This window comes from Chaetura pelagica, unplaced genomic scaffold (genome assembly GCF_000747805.2).
Source record: "Chaetura pelagica isolate M959 unplaced genomic scaffold, ChaPel_1.0 scaffold453, whole genome shotgun sequence".
NCBI lineage: Eukaryota > Metazoa > Chordata > Aves > Apodiformes > Apodidae > Chaetura > Chaetura pelagica.
In genome coordinates this window covers 618721-639703 of record NW_009952879.1, presented here as the reverse complement: position 1 = coordinate 639703, position 20983 = coordinate 618721, and the positions used below count along the sequence as shown (strand labels likewise).

The 20983-nt window shown below is 42.3% G+C and overlaps 1 protein-coding gene across 1 annotated transcript in view; it reads left to right on the top strand.

Annotated features, from left to right (window-relative positions):
- The first annotated feature begins 2176 nt into the window (after positions 1-2176).
- The window catches only part of SMAD6 (SMAD family member 6), a 178005-nt gene continuing 159198 nt past the window's right edge, over positions 2177-20983 (top strand). Inside the window, exons 1-2 of the mRNA XM_009995318.1 lie at positions 2177-2251; positions 2942-3062. Of these exons, the coding sequence (XP_009993620.1) occupies positions 2177-2251; positions 2942-3062 (196 nt within the window). The remainder of the gene's footprint in view (positions 2252-2941; positions 3063-20983) is intronic.

The window sequence follows — 20983 nt, the reverse complement described above, 5'->3', positions numbered from 1 at the left end:
AAAAATAAATTCAATGATGTTTGCTTTCTATGTAAAGAACAACTTGGCATGAAATAATACACAAGTCGCAAGATTTGAGTTTACATGACATTTATCTGCCTTGAAATTGCAGAGACTTCCAGAGCCCCAACACTCAGTTGGGGTTGTCAGAGAACACAGCAGCTTCTGGGAACTGGCATCATGTTTGTATATGTGAGAAAGAGTTAGCAGCTTGTTTTGTGTGATCTGGTTTCCTTCTAGATACGCTCATTCCAGTTGCTACATGAAGGAAATGTGTTGAGATGAACACAAATAGGAAGTAAAAAAAGTTAGGCTGGAAACCCAGACATTGGAGTTTTGTTGGTATGTCTCAGACTGAGGAAGGCACAGACGTATTAGTAGAAAGTCAGCCCAGCTTGACAGACTTTGGTTTCACACATTGTGGCTTACATCTCAACTATAAAGACATTTCTAACTTCCTCCTGTGAATCCCACAGAGGTGAAATGGAGTGTATTCTGTCTTGTTGAGAGAGCACTGGGGACTGTTGATGGAGAGGCATGGTTGGAAAACACATCTGGGCCTGGTTATGTACCATGAAAAATGTCTATCTGGAGCCTGCCCTTTCAGGTTTGTATTAAGCCAGGGCAGGACTCTACCACCATCTGAAATGATCCACTGCTTTGTCAGCTGATGTGATGGAGAATGAGCAGGGAGGAGGCTGCAGGGATTTATTTTTTCCTGTGACCACCAAAAAGCAAGAGGCGATGGGAAGGAAGCAATGGGATCCTGTGGGTGTGGGTGAGAAGAAAGCAGAAGATTGGGTTAAGCCAGTTGTAAAACTTGTGTTGAGTCAGCCCCTGGTGTATATGGAGCATTAATTCAGTAATCCAGTGGGTTTTTTGATAGAGCAAAACTTCTGAGACTTGAGCAGGCACTAGCCTTTGAAAAGCATTGCTCCATATTTGCCTGTGGATATTTAAAAACAGTGATACCAGTGCTGCTTACAGTGTTTGAATATTTGCCTGCTTTAAAAAATATTTTATTTTTAAAAAGTGCTTTTTAAAAAAATGCTGCTGTGAAATGCAGTGAAGGTAATTGGAGTGTGGTGTTTGTGACTGTTTTTTTTGTTATTGTCAATATTCTGTTCTAGTCTATCAAAAAAATCCTCTTTGTTAGAAAGCCTGAAGCAAATAAGATCTTCCAATTTTTTGCTGAAGCTTTCTGGAATTTAAAAGCAATTCATAAGGTACAATGTAAGTGTAGAGCATAGGCAATTATTAGGATTTCAACAACAAATAATGCAGCCCATGAAACATTAGACTTATTTCCTTCTCATTTAAACACTGTAATGTGTTTCGCCCCAGCTAAACGTGCTCTTGAGCTTTTGTGTCAAAGTAAATCATGATCTAATGCTCACCAGATTAAATCTAAATGTTAGAGTATTTCCTTTCTAATTCTGGCTCTTCCCTCTACGATCATATTATTTATCTAGTCAGTTATGTGCAAGTGTGAATGAGGAGATGTGATGTGTCCGTGCAGGCAAACACCCGTGGCAGCGCTGCCCGCAGCCGCCGTCTGGCCTGCGCCATCCAGGGGAAAGCCAAGTGGATAATTAGGTAAAAAGCATAATAAGATCCATGTCTATAAGGCCAGCTTGGCCCAAAAGACTTTTATTTGTGTGAATTTCTGGTACAAATGTTAAAGATCCCGGCTACTTAATTGGTCGCTGAGCTGCGGGGGGAGCACCCCGGGGTGAAGGGCTCAGCCGGGCGGGCCTGAGTGGAAGCGACAGGCGAGGCCGCGCGGGGCCACCTGCGCCGCCGGCTGATTAGAACATTTCATGTCAACGTGTTTGTGGCCTCGGAGCAAACAGGCCCAATTAACAGGCCTGAAAGCCCCTCTCCAGCCAGCCATCACTAACACTCCAGATAAAATTTGACATCTTCCTCCGCCTTCCCCCTTCTCCAAACTCCAATTAGTTTAAATGGTTTCACGGAGGGACCGTGGCGCTGCTGAAAAGGCAGAGGACTTTGCTTGGGTAATCAGCTTAAATACTGGCCCGTTTCCTGCCCTTGCTGCTCCAAACTTCCCATTTGGGAGACATAAATACTGTTTTTATTTTTAAATCTTTTTTATCTCCAATTTCCTCCAGTTTTTCTGATGTGCCTTGTACAAGACTCCATTTCAAAGGGCAGGATGGTGCGGCCTGTAAACTGGGTGCAGATGGGAACTTTTAAGTTCAATGTTGATTGTCTTTATTGGAAGGAAGAGGTAATGAGGGGGTTCACACGGAAAAGGTACATCTTCTCTGACAGACAGAAACTAGTGATAATTAGGAAGAAATCTGGACTTTCATTTCTTTTTATACTTCTTAAATGCTTGCCTAAATGAGCACTTTGCATCTGCTGCTGTAGTAGCAGATCAGTGATTTCTGAAGTTAAAGAAAAGGTAACAGCTTGCTGCATACATTTTTATATTCAGCTCCAAACATGCCAAAGTCTGTGTCAGTGGTAAGACAAGCTTTGAAATGCCAATATGACAAACCCATGTACAGACAGAAGCTATCACAGAAGCATCAGGGAATTCAGTATGAAAATGTAGTTAAGCCTCTGCCAGTATTGAATTTTTCACTGTCCTTACTCGAGGGAATTGCCATCAAGTGGAAGTGTGCTTCATGGGATCAGGGTTTTTACTCAGGTGAAAGACTTGAGTGTGTTTCATTTTAGGAGGGTGAGTAATCTGTGGGAACATTCCTAGACTTCACATTATGCATGCACACAGTTTTATTCTTGTATTCACCAATAATTTTTTGTCCATCAAACCTCCCTTCTTAAACTGATGAGGAAATTCTGTTTTCTAACAGGAGAGCTTGGGATCAAAGAAATATCCTGCTTTTGAGTTGGCTTGTTTCTTTTCAATGACCAGTATTTCTCTAACTCAACATTCTCTCCTTTTTCTTAGCAAGCAGTAGCTCTTGGCCTAGAAGACAAACTGCCTTCTAGTCTTACTGTGGCTGATATATCGTGCTTGGGAAGCCGGGACATGATGACCTCCAAGGATGGCAGCCAGCAGGAAACCCATGGTTGGACCTGCAATGATGCAACACACCAGAAGTGAGTGTTATCATCCTCCACCCAGCCAACATGCCCTTCTCAGAAATTCTTTCCTGAGCATTTTAGAGATCTAAGACTGTCAAATGTTTTTATACCAGGGGCTGTGACACTATGTGATATTCAGAAAATTGTTCTGGGACACTCTACAGATTTCTAGAGGCAGATGCGTGTCACGTGTGAGGAGAGAATCATCCTCTCCTTAAAGCCCAAGCTAGGACCCATGTAGCTGTTACATGTGGAGCCCGCAGGTGTAGGTGTGCACTGCACACAGTGTGCCTGGCAATCTGCGTTCAGGATGTCACTCAGATCACCTGAGAAGTGTTCAGAAGCTACTCTAGTGTTAAGGAGAAGTGGTCTGTACGAAAATCAAGCTTTTTGTCCCACCACTGTAGCATGTCAATTGTTGTTTCAGAAGGTAGGGGCTGGATGCTGTTGCTAATTCATTGTACTGGTTGATTGGAAATGGCATTGGGTTCCACATCCACAGTAATCACAGTGTCTGGGCTGAGCTTGTCTCCTACAAGGGCACTAAAATAAATTGACAGATATTTACAAGACTATGGCACACAGCCCTTCCGCAGCTAAGCTTAGGTAGCTAAATGTCAGTCAAGCTTTCTTAAACTTAATATGTTAACAGCAGAGGTTAAAATGTGATTTTCTCTGGGGGAAGATATTGTATTCTTCACCTCACATCAGCAAAGCCAGTGTTCACTTCAATCTATCCCAGCCAGAAATGGATAAAACCTTTTCCTGACTGGATTTAATGGGAAAGACATACCCTGCTCCCAGGTGTTTGGTAACTGAACAATTACTTATTTTTCATATATTTTGTTGTTGTCAGTTTACACATTTGCTAGCTTTTCTCTTTTTTTTAAACATTATCCTACTGTGTTGCTATTTTTCCTAGTGTTGTTTTCCTAGCGTTATATAATGATGAATCATGAACATTGACTTTCTATATGTGTAATGCTCTCTCTCTCTACATATATATTTATATAAAAATCTGGGTGGTGGCAGGGAGAGAATTATTCTGTCTGCTCCATCTTTTGTTTGGATCTGGTTGCTATAGAAATACTAAGATCAATTTTGACAACATAAAGTACTACAAATTACACTGTTGGATTACCTCATTACAGGGGGCTGGATTGCAACATTACTGAAATGAAAAGCCTGAACACTACAGGAATTTCTACACTATGGAAAAATGTTATTTTTGGACTCTCCAGGAAGGCGTGCATATAAAACCACTGGTTCCCTGGTGAGTGACTGGTCCCTGAGACCAGCAGAACTTTCCTCTTAATTTTTGGTGCTGGTAGGTGATGTCATAGTTGGCCATACAGTGACTTTGAGCTGCAACTGGCATCTCGCTCACAAAGGCTTTCATGTTTTTCCTGTTGAACACTGAGGCAACTGATTTCTTACAAGACTGATGGAATCAGTCTTTTTTTTTGTGTGGTCTACTACCTATGTGTCCTTGTCTTGATATAACTATCATTGTAGTGATTTGCCCTCCCTGCTTGAGTAGGAAGTGCTGCACTGTGCCTTACAGTCTCAACACTGGCTGAAGTTAGAAGCAACTGCCCTTTAGCTCATGGGCAGTGATGAGCCTGCTGTAAGAACAACAGCTCTGGGCTGTGGTCTCTCTGGCAATGTCTCTCCATGCTGCCTAGGGATGGCCATGAAATCTCAAGTTCCTGTAGAGGTTTTTTTTCATGCTGAAGGAACTTAGACATGTTTATTTACAGATGCAGGCCTTGCTTGAGTGAGTTTTGCAGTTTAAGTCAGGGAAGTGTCTTGTGCTCTAACTACTACTGGTGGACATTTATTGCTGTGTTAGTAAAAGACATGTTTAGTACTAGGTTTTATTTAGGAAACCATTTATACGTTGGTATTATTTGTATACAGGGAGACAATCTGTGTGATTTGGCAAATGGTTTAGTCATTCTGTTTTTCTTCTAGTCAAAAATATTACTCTTGCTATATCTAATCTACAGTTATAAATTGCAGCAGAGGTACAAGTCCAAAACAAACATTTTGAAGAATTTGAATGGAGTAGAGCCCCAGTTTCCATTTCAGTACTCTCTCTGTTGTCCAATTTATTAAACTCAAGTGGTCCCATGTGCGAGTAGCATGACTGCCAGAAGTGCTCTCCAGCCATCTGCTTTTTTGGTAACTCTTTGATTATTTCTTTGTCTATTTTTTCTATCCAGAATTAGAACTGGCAATTCAATTGCTTGATTAATATTGTATTTTTTATAATTTAACACTTCCAGCCTATGGATGGGAAATGGCAGCAAGGTAATAAAAGGCACAAGAAATAAAATGAAGTCCCACTGCACTATGGTGGAGCTTTTTTTACTATGTTTCAGATTTTCAAGAATAGCAAGAGAATTGAGTAGGAAAAGTTTTATTGTTTGTGGGTAGTATCTAACTGGAAGAGGTAGCAGCCTTCATTGCTGTGATGAGCTGTCTTGGAAATGGGAAGAATTGCCAGGCACTGATAGAGGCATTTGCAGCAGAGCTGAGCTTAGAAGCTAGCACTGCATTTCAGTCTGAGCCAAGCCATGCAGCAGGGGAACAGAAGTTAATGAACCAGAAAGCAGGTTCAAAACCCTATGGGAGAAGCTGTGATCTGTGTCCTACAACTGATGGGGCATGTGTCCAGATTGTCTCAACTGAAGCTTAACTTGAGGTCCTGGGATTCTTCAGGGCTGGAAGGGGCACTGTGAGATGCTGTGGTACAGCTGGGTGTACCAGCCTCTGCCTGGCTGCTCCTGGTTCAGGGATCAGAAGAAACCACTTGATCTTTTAGAGGCTGTGGTTGGTTTCATCTGACTTATAGAGTGTAACACTTTGGTGGTGAAGGAAAATTGGCTTCAAAAAAGGCAGCCTAGAGGACTCCTGAGTCTCAGTGCATGTTGTAAGCAGTCTGCCACGTTTGCATGACTTCAGGTTTTCAGCTTCAGTTCACAAGTGGCATCACTTGACTGAAAAAAATAGGTTTTAGACACAAATGAAGAAATTCTCCTGGACAAATGAATGCTACAAGACAATCAGAGGGTATATGAGAACTCTAGATCATGGCCCTTGTATTTGCTGCATTTAACTGCCTAATTCATGACATGGTGCCTTTGAATCTGAGCATGCTGGGTCTGTTCCAGATGGAAGCCAGGAAAGAGAGTCATGGATGTGCTCTGCAATGCAGACTTGGCCAGGGATTGCATGATAAAGAATAACTTACTATTCATTTGTTTGGTGTTTGGTTTTTTTCCACTTTTTAAATAAATTGCAGCAGAATTTTGGTCTGGTGAGCAGCACCTTGTGAAAGTGCAACAGGTTGACAGAATAATGATTTAAATCTCATGTGCCACATGCAGAGGTTTGGTATTTCCAGCAGCCACTTGGAGCTGCAGTGCTGATGTGAGATGAGCAAGAGAAAGGCTCTTTCTTTGGTGCAGGATCACAATGAAAAATGGACCATATTCAGATGTTACTGTTGGGGAGAACAGCTGGTTCCCTAACCCAACCTCTCAGTTCTTGCATTTGTCCTTGTCATTTCTCTTACTGTGTAGACAAAGGGAAAATGTTTCTTTCAGATCATAAAGGGCTCTGGAAACTCAACTCCCTTTGGTATTTGAAGAATTGCCCTCTGATTGTGTAGGAAACATTGGGTTTTATGGCAGTATTATGCAGAAAATCAGAAGTTCACAGAACTCTGGTGGTTTCAGGGATGCTGTTGCGGGTGCACTGCTCCAACTTGGTGTATCTGGCTGGTCTGCATCTCTTGATTTGCAGGCTGCTAATGGCTAGCAGTGCTCACAGCTGTCAGAATGGAGAAAAAACAGGCATTGTTTCCAAATATACAAATGCTCAACACATAAAAAATATTTTTGTTTTAAATTATAATAAAGGGGGGGAGAGGAAAGGGGAGTAATTTAGCAAGCGGGGATGTGGTGGGAGCCAGCCAGGCTGGGGTTTGCTAATATCTGAACTAGGCTGTTGAAAAATGTTCTAAATCTGTCAGAAGGTCGTGCAAGCTCAACTCTGCCCAGTTTAAGTTAGTGGTGACAGGATCAGGCCCTCGTTTACTTTTTTATGTGGTGTTATAAATTACTTTCCCATATTTCCAAAGACATTAACGAATCATTTCAAAGCACATTCTGAAATCGTTGCGTGTTATGTAAACTACTTATCCATATGTACAATAAGTCAGTGCAGTATATGGGGGTTATTCCTTTTGTTTTGCTATTGCAAAAAACTGGCAAACTTCAAAATCTTTCCTCCCCATCCAGCTGTGGTTTTTTCCAGGTAAAAGGATGGCAGATGTATTCAGCTCTTTTTTCAGAGCAGATATTGCTTACTGGAAGAACAAATTTAGCTCGCTACCCTTTTACTGTAAACTTGGTTTTGTTTTTTATGTATTTGTAATTTCCTTTAAACCATTTGTAAAGAAGTTAGAAATACTGTGTCATGTCATCTGACTCTATTAATAATCAGAGCTCTTTATATGGGTTCTTTAGGAATCTGTCAAGTAGGAACAAACTGTATGGTAAATATTTCCAAACTCTTCCTGCAGAACAAATATTCACTGCATTGTTTCCTTATTCCTTAGAGCATTCTGCCTTTACTTGGAGCGTTGTAGTCAGGGATTTAACTGCTAATTGTTATTTCCAAGAAGAATATTTTATTTTATTCCTTTAAGGTACAAAAATATGTCACTTTTGCAACAACATTCATCTTCCATTAAGAAAAAAAAAAAAAAAGAAAAATGTCATTGGAAAATGGTGAGAGTTAGGTTTTGATGCCCGAGCCAGAAAGCTGGTGGCTGGTTTGCCTGCTCACCTCAATCTAGCAAGACAGTGATTGACTGTCACTGGATTTGATGACCTCCAAAAATTTCTTTATACCTAAATTAATTTGTGATCCCTTGAAATGGAAGGTTCCCCTCTCTTTCCTCCTTGTGTCTTCCCTTCCACCACTTCCCATGTGCTGTTCTGGCACTTTTAATCCTGTCAGAGCAGATTCAACTCACAACACCTGCAGAAAACTAACCTGGGAAAACCTGTGGATTTCCAGTGCAGTTGGCAGGTTGGGAGTGCTCAGTGAAGGTCCAGGGAATGTGGAAGCCAGTGTAAAGGAAGGAACAGGACTGGGTGACAGGGAGTGCTGTGGGGAAAGAGAAGGTTGTAGGACAGACCTTTGGGCAGCACTGGGCTGCTGGAGCAGCTCAGCTGGGTTACTGTCCTTACCTCCAGATGGGTTTAGTTGTATCAGGGGCAGGTCACATCTCTTACTGTTCCTGATCAGGGACATATGGAGACAGACTCTTTCCAGGTTGTGGTCTCCTTGATTTCATTATTCAGTTTTCACCTGATGTCAACATACCCATATTATGATATTATCACGACAGTGGAAAACATGACTGTCACTACCATGGCTCAGCCTGGCACAAGGAAGTGAGGAGCCCTGCAGGGATTGTCCTTCAGCAGTTTCACTGGTGTGGTTGGTTGAAGAAGTTTGTGGCTACTCATTTCCATCCTGCAATTTCCTCAGGCTGCAGCTTACCCTCTCCCTCCCATCAGCACTGGTGCTCATATGACCCTGTGAGCTGATTAACTTCTTCCCTCCTGGTTAGTATTCAACCAATTCAGTGAGTTGAGGCAGTTCACTGCAGGGTCAGACAAGTGCTGGAGCCAGCAGCACGGGAGGGAGGGATGAGACCGTGGCTGAGGTGGCACAGGCTGCTAGTTGAGCCTGTTGGATTTAACCTCCCCTGGAGGTGTTTCACTGCCACTACTTGCCAGACCATGCAGAGTAGATCACTGTGTGCTCTCTGCTAATAATAACTCCCTGCTCTCTTTTGGTGATTTGTTTTAAATGGAGAAACTAAACCTGTTTGCAGTGTGCTCTTTTACATCATTGCATGGATGATAAACTGTAGTGGAAAGGCAGTCAAAGGCTGGCAGTTTCTGAGAACAATGGTTCAGGACTCTGCCACTGATGTGATCTGCTCTTTCTCTGCATTCACTGCTGATGATACTACTTCTTTCTCTGTCTTTAAGAGTGTATGAGTGTATGAGACTGTGAGAATATAATAGGGGATTTTTGTAAACTGCTGCATATATGCTTGAACGTCCCCCAGTGACTAAAAATGAAAAATTCCTCGCAGCATCAAGAGGATGAATATTTGATTTATGCTACTTATGGCTGAGAATGGCCTCGTAATGTCCTCTGTCTTTCCAGAGATGGGCTGCCTAAGATGATAGAATAACCTAGAGAGATTTCTGCTGCATGGGTGGCAAGAAAGGGCAAGTGGAGAACTAATGAAAACACGAATTTTCAATGTAGAGGGGCAGACCTTGGGAGGATTTGTGTGTACAGGTTACAGACCTTTAAGACTCCAGTGGGATGAGGGCTGCAGAGGGAAAGAAGCAAGAAATCATTGATGAACTTATTTCTGTGAACACTGACGAACTTTGTCATCGACTCTGCAAGATAAATACTTTGGGTTAGAGGTTTAAAATGTGCAATTAGTGGTTGACTGAGAGCAAGGAATGATGGTGGTATTTGAAACCTCAGTGTCCTTATTTTCTGTGTTTGATCTTGGTCCATAAGAACAGATAACTTTAAAAAAGGGAAAAAATATTAATATGTTCATTTATGCATAAATTTGCATATCTTATTGGACAGAAAGATGGAATGTTCCTGAATAATGTTACAACTTATGACTGCCTTGTGACAGCACTGCAGAGTAGGTTGGTGTCATAAAAGAAATTATCTCGAAGTAATGAAGAGGTCCAGGAATGCAGCAATGAATATGTTTTTAATGCTTTCTTTCCTCTAAATATAAAATTCAGGCACCTGCTTTTCTAGTCAGTTATGTGCTGATCGGTGATAACCTTTTCATGAACTGTCCTGGCTCTTACGGTTTCACCTATTAAAGTAAATGACATTTATTTAAAAAAACAGTGCAGTAACACCAAACCCACATTGTTTTAGGACATAAATCTACCACTTCAATTGCATGAGCCTGTCAGTGAATTTCTGACACCAAGTTATGTTATTTAATGAGTGCTATTAGGTAGTTCTGTCACTTAATAGGATTGAGGGTTGGAAATGCCATGTAATATCACTTCACTGGAGAAAAAATCAACAAACAGCCCTCACTAAAAACCTCACATCCCCTTTGATGTTGGTAAGACCTGCTGTCACTTCAGAAAGGAACCCGCCGGGGCTGTTTTCACAGGGTTACAGCTGCCATTTTAGGAGAAGGAACAGTTATACTTGGCAATTTTACATGAGAGGCACCCACAAAAAAAATTCTCCCACCATCTGACTGAGAGTGAAGAAATATAGAATAGTTATGGCAAAAGTCCCCTTGCAGGCTTATGTCCATAAAACATCATCTAGCTCGAGGAAACAGGGATGGAGACTCTGCACATCAGAAAAATGCTAATGGCCGTTTTTATCACATGTTGTCATTTATACTTGGGTATGGCCTAAAATCTCTTGTTAAGTTCCAGGCAACCTTGTGTACTGTACGATTAGTCAGAGCTGGGTTTTGTCCTGAAGAATTTTGGATCATAGTGCTGTCAGCTCTGCCTCCAGGTATCCACCTAGTTGCCCTCTACACGAGCTGAGACTGCATCTTCACAGGAGAAAGTGTCAATGTCTTGTGGAAGAGAGTGCCTGGAGCCTGGAGAGAGAAGGTTGGAGACTGGTAGCGGAAGTTCTGTTTCAGATACTAGTTTGCAGGTTCATGTCTCTGTGCAGCTTAAAGCCACCAGAGCTTAATCTCTTTGTGTTTTCCAATCTTCAGGTGTGTTTTCCATTAAAATAATTGTCTGGCTGTTAATTAGTGTGTGTGCAAGTCACACTGTTTCCAAGTGGGATTTGTGACTTGAGAAGAAAGTGGGTTATGCAAAAAATGCCTTTGGCTTTGTCAAGAGTGTTGAAAAGCTGTGTAAAAATCGTCCTGTGGGTGAAAATGATGTATGCATGTAGAGAAAGGAGGGGAAGTCCCAGAGTCTGAAGCCATAGTATGAAGATGTTTTGTTAGGAACAGATCTTTTTCTGGACTTTGACAGTGGGATGTAAATAGAAAGTGCCCATCTAAGCTTAATGAAGTCCTGGTGGGATAGATAATTTTTTGAATAATCCAAACCTGACTTGGGCCAACTTTTTCTCCTAAGAAAGGTACATAGGTCCCTGGTTTAAAACTGACCACTTTTTTTGGTATTTTCTGTGGAACAAAGTGCAGTGTCTAATCTCAGTATGCAACTGCTGCAGCCTTGTGCTCAAATAGCTTCCCTAAGGGGTTATCCAGGTAAAATATGTATCTCTTCTCTTTCATTTATTTCATTTATTTCTGCATCCATGGACCTCTGAAATTTTGAGGGCAAATAGTTTCCCATTGCTTAGACACAGACTATGGTGGAGAAATAAGCAAAGGGTGATGGTTTATGTTTGTCTCATAAGGGTGGCTGGCTGGACAACAGTTACTAAACTTCAGCACGTCCCACAGCAGTGCTCACCCAGGAACTGCCAACGCAAAAACTGCTGCTCCTTAGGCAGTGGCTGTTAATATTGACTCTTGTTTTGCTTGTTTCCTGTAAGAAAGCATTAGACATGTCCAGTAGAACAAAATCCCTTCCATGCAAGACCTCACCCTGAGCGCATCCCTTTGATAAAACCATGTTTCATGTGATTTCAGTTCTGAAATAAGTTTTAATAAGGATTTGAGATGTAAGTGCCTTTTGTTAAATATCATCCTTGTACATCAGAGATTTTGATCTCTGTATCACAGGGCACTGTGTGTGTGCAGCTGTGAGCAAGGCAGCCTCACCTCTGGGCAGAGGCTGCCTGGGAGGGAGCAGCAGGAGAGGGAGCAGTCCCTCAGCCAGCCCTGCCTGTGTCTGCAGCTGCCAAGGCTTTGTGCCCTGCCTCAGGCTGGAAAGCTTTGTATCACATATACATGGGATTTTTAAAAAAAAGCTGGTGCAGCAGAGGAGACCAATGGGAATTTGGAATAAGGCAGTGTAGGCATATTCTATTTCTGAAGTGAATGAACAAAAGCTGTAGAACCAAGCATTCCTAAACACTAACAGTTGTTGTCTTTTGAACCCCTGAATTTCCTGTGGTTGTTCCATTTCTCTTTTGAAGTCTTCTATTTCTTAAATAGACATATTGCTTTGGAAAAATAGCAAAATATCCAGAGTCTAAAATACACTATTGCTCCCTCTCTTCTACTGGTACCTCCATGAAAACCCAGTGGTCACATATTGCCCTGAGGAGAATATCAATACCTGGACAGGGTCCATCAGGTGTCTGCAGAGTGGCTGGAAGCCAGTGTGTGTGTCAGCCCCTGGGGGAACAAGCTCTGCTCAGGTAGATGCAGTCAAAAACCATTTAAAGCTGCCTAGGAGATACTGCTCAGATACAGTGAAACTAGGATGGTTTCACAAGCAATGGAATAGACGCAGTTTGTGGTGGTGGCGTGTGGAGAAGGTGTTCACAAAAGCAAGTAAGGAAGCTGCTCTATGGTCATTGCATCCTGAAATAAGGGTCAACTGTCAGCAAAAGGGAAATCCCATCCCACTCTCTTCTAGCCCCAGATGTTTATTTGTGCAGCTTCCCTTGCTCCAGCATTTGTCTTCATATCGATGACCTGGATCAGAAAACTGATCCAGCTAAAAACTAGCTAGATTATTAAGCAAATAAATAAATAAATACAAACCCATCATCTTGGTCTTAGGCCAGGACCCTAGTGCCTCTGCAGTTTGCAGCTTGTAGGAGTAAAAGTCAGGACAGAACTGTTAAAATTTACCCATAAAGATCTAGGAGAGAAACATGCTAAGAAATGAATTGTGGGAAACTCAAATGCCAACTTCTTTTCCCTAAAAGCATCAACTCCCTGCATCCAAAAACCTTGCCAGGACAAACCTCTGTGTGCAGCAATTCCCTGGTGCAGTTTCTCCTATGTGGAAGCTTCTCCTTGCTTCAGTGCATTAGCATTTTTTTCCATGGGCACAGGTTAGGAGAGACAGGTTTCTTCACATTCTACTGTATCTGCATGAGAACAGCCTTCAGGAAGAACGGGGAGACACCACAGACTTCATATGTAACAGCTTTGGTGTGGGAACCTTGATCAAATGCTCCTTAGGGTTTTGGCTGGCTTCCCAGTTTTCTGGTGTTTCAGTTCTTCGGCTGGCCTTGTACAGAAGTTGGAGGTGATTTATAGCTTGTGTGTTGGGAAATAGCATTTGTGTAAATGGTTTTTCCTAGATAACCAGGAAATTTGGAGTCCTCTGGGACTTCTGGGTGGAGACTTTAGATATTTATTTATTTTTCCTTTGGAAGCAACAAGGCAATGCTCCCACTACTTATATCCTAACTGGGGATCATTTATGTTTTGGAAGACACTTGTTTCAGACATTCTGTATAAGAGAAACAAAAAAAATGAGTTTGACTGCCACCTCCTCCCAAACATCCCTGGCTGAGCCTATTAACAGACTGCTTTTGATTTTAAAAGATCCATGACTGATCTTTTTAGGTGTGCTGCAAGCCTGAGGTTCTGGCTACTAAAAATGCATCATGGCTTCCAGATGCTGATGGGTGGTATTGATGACTGGTAGTGAGAGACCCTGAGCAGAGCAGAACTTTTTGTAAGACTGGAGCTGTTAGCCTGAGACCCATGGGTCCTTTCCAGCCAGCCTGATACTACCTCTGGAGTTTCAATCGGATTAGATATTCATCTTCTCTTCCTGTTTCAAACTGTTGTTTAGTGTTGATGTGTCCTCTTAAACCCCTGCCAAGTTCCAGCACAGTGGTGGTGAAGCCAGTCCTATGTCTATGCTGGGGTTTTTAAACTTGTGGAGAAGCTTAACCCTTTGTCTCTGTTGAAATCAGTGGGATGTTGGCACCTCAGTCTTTTCAGTGGCTTTGGGAGTTCCAGGTTGGAGCTACTGAAAGGTCGTGCTCATGACCCTGCAGCAGCTCCAAGCCTGCATCCAGCCTGTTCTCTTTGGGAATGCCTGTAATAAGCAAACTGTCTTGGGTGTTTAGGAGGTAGTTCAAAGTGAGATGCAAGAAATAAAAACCTGTCTTGCTGCTTTTGCTGCAGGGTGGATAAGGAGGGCTCTCTCCCAGCATCTCCGCACAGCCCAGTGCGGAGCGGGGAGCTGCCCCATCCCTGCCCGGGGTAGAGTCACACCTGGGGACAGACACACACTGACCTGCACCAAGCAGGACCTGCCACTGCTGCTGCGGCTGGCACAGTTTGTCTTTCTCCATCTGAACAAGCTGAATCTTGGTGATACTTGTGATTTCCTTTGCTAGAGAGAGTAACTGGAGCCTGCCCTCAGTCTCTGGTTTTCCTTTCCTTTTGCCTTCCAAAATAGGTTGTGCCCATCAATTTTCTGTGTTGTTGGCTGAGCTTCCCACCAGAATAGCTGTTCCAGCTCTACTTTTGGCTCCCTTTTCAAGTGAGCACGACTGCAGCAAAATGACTGGTGTGCTGGTGATCCAGTGAAGAGTGTTGGGGAGAAATTGTAACACTTTAGTGTTTGAGGTGAACAAAAGAACATGCCAGTGGTGTCCTGGGACCAACTGGAGGACTGTGTAGTCCAGCAGTCTGTCTGAAAGGAACTGAACACATGCACAGAAATTCTCAGTTCTCAGATACAATCCTAGGTTAAGTATGCTAAATATTTAGCAAATTCTGGATTTTGTTCATACATTTTGAGAAGGTCAATTGTATCAGCTAGACTGTGCCTCTGTGAGCCAAGTATCCTTTATCCTAAGGAGAACTAGGAAAAGGGTAGGCACGTGGCACAGCTCTGGTTATGCAAACCCTTATATAACTTGCAGTCTTGGTGAACTGCTCTTCTGTTATAATGCATAGGTATTTAGCACCAATCCTTTTGATATGTCACCATATACATGATTTGGTATATAATGACTAATTAAAAACTAGGGCGTATGGGCTGGAGTTTAATTTTTCTCTGAAAATATAAGGGGCAAAAATGTTACATAAATGGCTATTGTTTTATAAAAGGACCTGACTTCTTCTGCTGTTTTGTTTTTTCTTTTAAATTCTTGGAAATGCAATATATGCATACACCACACGTGGTTATCCACATAGATTTCATTTATTTGTGTTTGCCCACTTAGTGCAAACTCATTACTTGCCAGTCAAGTCCTTTGTTGACACAAAAAAGCACTGGGGAAATATAAAATTTTTTTACAATAAAGTCTTGTATTTCTATGAAATGTTTCTCATTGGTAAAACAAAATAAAGAACCCAGAAACACCAGTGTGCAGAAGTTCACAGCTTCTGATATAGCACATGTGCCATAGCACAGGGGACTGTGTAGCCACAGAATGAGTAACTTAATACATTTTTTAAATCTAATCACAGGACTGATGACTCGATGACTTTTTAAAACTTCTGAAACTCATTGTCTGTGAGTGTGAGGATTATTAACTCTAATAAGCTGGGAAATGTATTTACCTTTGGAACAATAAGTTTCATTCCTTTAAGATCCTTTGATTCATTGAAAGGGCTCTGCTGGTTTCTGAGATGGGGAGTTAGGAGTCAAAATGTAATTCAAACTTTAAACTTGGTAAAGGACCTGTATCTACAAAAGCATTTTGCAATTAAAAAAAACCCCTGAAATCACAAAAATGCCAAATCCTCCCCCAAATCCTCAGCCCTTTGAATGGAAGAGATGACAGCTTTTGCTGTAGTTGTTATGACATTTTAATTCCAAATAGGATTGCCTTCTGTTACTGTTGCTTGGAAAGCACCTATGTGGATATATTCTGTAGGGGGGGGAAAGAAGAAATTTGTGATGATGTACCATTTTGGGAATCATTTTGTCAGGAGACAGAGGTATGTTTTCCACTGAAGTAAATTAAAGCAGCCTCAACGTGCAACTGTGTGCTTAGCAACACCTCAGAAAGGCTCAGTGATCATAAACTCATACAAAAACTGAATTTAGAAAGATGTCTGTAGGGCTGGAGTTGAACCATCTGCTCAGAGCTATATTCCAAGCTAGATGAAGTGGTGCAGGATGTTACTAATTGAGTTTTGATAGCGAAGGTTGGAGATTATTTTCTAACCTCCCTGGTCCCTCTTCCAGCACTGAGCCACTGTCATTGTAAGGAATTTTTTTCCTCACATACAGACAGGATCTCCTGTATCATGTCTGTTGCCTCCTGTCCTTTCATGAGCACCTCTGAGAACCACCTGGTTCCATCACCTCTCTCAACAACCCCTCAGGCAGGTGAAGAGTGCAGTATGGTGTCAGCTCCTCCTCTTCCTCGGGCTGAACAAGCCCTCAGCTTCTCCTTGTTAGCCCCAGACATCCTAGTGACCCTCTACTAGACTCCTTCCAGTTTGTCGGTGTGCAAATATATCCATATCATATGCCAAAATCCATATCAGAGGGCCCAAATCTGGCCATTATGTTGGAGTTTTGGCCTCATGAGGTCTGAGTCGGGAGAATAACAGCAGTTCTTTCTGTGTATTGTCACTCTCTCTGTGCCTGTGTGCTTGCAGTGATTTAGTTTCCTTCTGCCACAGCCAGTGTAAAACCCATGCTGGGTCCGCTCGATGGCTGCTACGGGTTGTCTCAGCTGGGCTGTGGGGATCTATCTCGAGGGTGCTTTTGATCTGCAGATTGAAGTGCTCTGTTAATGTCACAGGCATGGGGTGAGGCAGAGAGCTCCAGGTGATTATGGGTTGTTGCGAGGCAGGGGAGTCTCTTAACCTTGGTGGGAGTTAAGTAAACACACCAGGGTGAGAGCAGCCCTGTTGCAGGCAGAGCTGCACTGACTTGAGCATTCACTTATGCAGGCTGTGAATGAGATCTGAAAAAAAGCCATTCAGAAGGAAGTCCACTCTGTCTCAGAGGATTTTTCCAGCCGTTGGATTATTATTGCTTGGATATGAGCTGTGCCTAGCCTGGAGATAAGACATTAATTCAATTGCTACCTCAAAAGCTTTGAATCACTCAGGAGAATTAAAAAATATAAAAGAGATGGGTCTTTCCCTCCCTCCTCGTCTCCCCTGAGCCTGATAGCTTGAGTGATTCTTCCTATCCTTGAACATCCTTTTCCAGCTCTCCACAAAGCTGGAATAAATCCTGTACTTTTAGCATCATTTGGGAAATGTACTCCTAACACAAAGTTTAGATTCTGGCAGCAAATAAACATAGTTTCTGACCAAATCCCTTTTTTTTTTGAGTGTGAATCAAGTATTCTAGCTCAGATGGGGGTACTGCAGTGCTGAGGAAGACAGGAGTGCATGATGTCCACGTTTATAGCCCCTTTCTCCCCACTGAGGGTCTCCTCTAATGCAGTGAGGTTGGGAGGATCCACAGGTAGTGTAGTGCAGACACGGTTCTGGAGCTGAGCGTGCTGCTCCCTGCTACGTTTACAGCAAAGAAAGGCACTGCATGCCAAAATCACAGAAATTCCGCTGGTTTCTTATAGACTAAACCTCTTCTCACTAGGTGTGATTACCTCATGCTCACCTCTGCACCTGGGGAGTAGACAAAGCCAATAAACAGACAGACTGAGCCAGGAGGAAACTTCCTGCTTCCCCAAATCTCTTTGCTTATTCCATGCAATAGTGTCTGCCCAAGCAGGAGGGGGCAGGGGGGGGTCACGCCTGGTGATGGGGAGGTCTGCATGTCTGTGTTGTGCAGGACAGCTCCTCCAGCACGGACCAAAAGTGAGGTCTGCCTGCAGAAAGGACCCAGGGTGTGCTGCACAGGGTGGCTCTGGCTCAGGAGTCATTGCATGTGTCCAGCTTCTCCAGGACAAGCATGTGCAGCAGGAACCTCCTGCTTTGCCCCATGGCTCTGTTACACTCTCCTGGGAGGGTGCACAGGCTCTGTGTCCTGCTCGCATCTCCATCTGCACATGGGGAGTCCTGTTCACAGGAGGAGACATGAGGTTTTCCTCATTGAAGTGCTGGTAGAGAGTAATGACTAAGTCAGGCAAAGCTTGTTAGGTACAAGAAGTGCCTTTTCAGCCCAAAGAGAGTTTTTTTACAGGGATTTTTTGTGTTCAAATTTGCTTTTGCTAATGAAAGCATCATAGATTTTATTTTTAAATCAAAGTAACTTTTCAAGAAGTACAAGAACCCATATACCCACCATTAAATAAAACTTAATGTCTTCCTCAGCTGTCCTGAGAGCTTAAAGGCAAAGGTGTGGCTACTTTTTATATGAAACAGAAAGATGATCTGTAATATAGGCTGCTATGTTTTCATTTTTGCCTGCTCCATTTTTGCAAGTTATTTTGAGCTGAGTGATGTCAGAGACAGCAGGAAATCAGGCCGTGCTACGAGACTTGCAGGTTTTAGGGGAAATGCTGCATGGGCATCTTGAAAAGCAACAAATATCCTTTAGTGTATCCATAGGGCAAATCCAGGTGGCATGTTTCTCCAGAGCATAGCAGCTTGCACAGCCTCTCTCTGGGGATGCCTGGAGGATGCATGTACCTTCACACTCATAACACAATTGTTTCTGACACCCTGCATGTTTGGAAGCTGGTTTTCCAAGGAAAAGCTATTTTTCTCAGTCTCATTTGCTTTTTGCATATCTGCCTCCCTGCCTCTCAAGTGCTGAAGCTGTTCACCAAAGAGCTGTCTTCAAGTTTTGTGACACAAAGAAGCTGCACTGATGAGGGAGAGGCCATAAATGTTTTGGCTGTGACATGGTCTCACACCTTGCTAGACACCAAGAATCCACATGAGAGTTGAGGCATAGTAATGTCTCAACCACAGGCTGTGTCATCCACCAAGATCCATCCAAGTTTCCCTAGTTCCAGTGTTCATGAACTACTGGTTTTGCTTTCACCCGTCTGCCCGCCCGGTTATTGCTCCTAAACATTTTTGCCACACCCTCCTTCTCTATACTCTTTTCAGTCCTTCCTGGAAATATATCTAAGTCATTACTGAAATCACTTAATGGGAGCATCAAGATAGTTACAGGATCTAATGACTGAACCTATTACTGTGACTGTTGTCCTGCCTTCCCTGGTCCTCACCCACCTCTTTCATTTTTGCTCATCTGGCCTGTTGTATCATGTCTCCATGGAAGATTACCATTTCAAGGCAAAGACTGTGCCATTGTTTTCTGAGCACCACCCAGGATAGCTAGGGGAGCTCAAGGAATAATAACTATTATTAATAGTGTGGTAGAGGGTGGAATTTGGCTGCTGGATTCTTTCTGTGGGGAGGGCCCTTCTGCTCAGATATGTTGCTGTGCTTTGCCCTTGGAAAGCACAGAGCAGATGGACTTTTCCTCAGTTTTTAATGGTCCTGATCCTGAAAATATTTTTGAGTCAATGTTGCTTGAAATTCTCATGTAATTGAACTGCTCCTTTCTCCATAGCATGTGTGTTTGTCCTAGACTGGATCTACCACTAGATTAACTCAAATCTGTGTTTGGATGAGCAGCAATGCTTGGAGTCCTGGCCCAAAATCTGCTCAATGAGGATTTTTCAGAACAAGTGTATTTTCTTGCTCGCAAGCTGCTTGAGGATAAGTGAGAATGAGAAAGACTGAGGGAACTGAGACATACAAATAGGTGCAGAGGTGTGTGTGTATGTACCACTGCTCCTCCAGTCTGGCCTACCCTGGCAAGCAAGAAGGTTTTTACATAATTCACTTAATCAGCCCAATCAAACTAGTGCTTGTACAGTGACCTGAATATACAAACTTTCTTCTGCAAGGATGAAACTGTGCACTTTAACTTGGTGAACAGCTTTTCTTTAGTCACCTGCCAAACACTTGGCTTGGTTTGTATCATGACTTGATAAAAAAAATGACATCATGAATATGATAATAACAAATCATCTCTATGTAAATCAGTGGACCTTCTACCTGGATCATTTTAACAGTTGCCCTCCAGCTCACTTTTTCTTTCAAGTAGTTTCTTCATATCCAGTAATAACCGTTTGTGCATTTCTGATTGTTTCGGACTTGATAAAGGAAAGAAAAGGACAGAACCCTTCATAAGCTTCAGAATCCAAACAAATCAATCATTGTGTTGCCTTTTATCAGGTTCTTGCAGCTTTGCTTAGTATCTATCATTTTAATGTTGGGATTTTTTCCTAAGATTTTGAGGTTTGGAATACAAATATTATTTTATCATTGTTAACATTTTGCATTACCTAAAATATTAAATTCTTCCTATTGAAAAGCAACATCTCTCACTGTTCAAGCCACCTCTTCATTAAATTATGAGGTTTGAAGTATCATCTGCAATCAGATGAAATTGGACTTGAGCTGGTACATTCACTGGAGAGAGTTTCCTATCAACTGGGACTGAAACTGAGTCTTTCGACCTCTTTTCTTTGCCTTTAAGTCACTGTCTTGCTCTTGTAATTTAATTTACTTTTTTTAGCACTTGACTGCAAAACAGGGATGATTACTTTATCCTCCCAAAGGAGTGTTAAAAAGCTTAATTAATCTGTGCCTTTAAAGTACTTCCCTTAATGTGCTACAGAAGATCAGTCTGCTAACATATATCATATGCATTATGTATAAGTAGCTTTATACCAAGAGTGTTAAGTGACTGTATACTTTGGAAAAGGCCTTGGTGTGCATCTCCAGTCATGGCAGTATTTTATGGCAACTCATTACTTCTTTGAGCCAGAAACTTAAATGTGGTAATTAATATCATTTTGTGCCTGAAAGCCAAAGCTCCACAAGTCACAATAATGTCCAGATGATAATTAAGCTTGTTCTATATCCTATGTCTAGCAGCTGATGATACGGACAGTCTGAGCTGCCTGCTCAGAGCTGATATTTTAGGGAAGGGCAGCAAGGAAGCAAAGATGGTTTAAAAAAAAGGATGATGTAGTCATGCAGGAA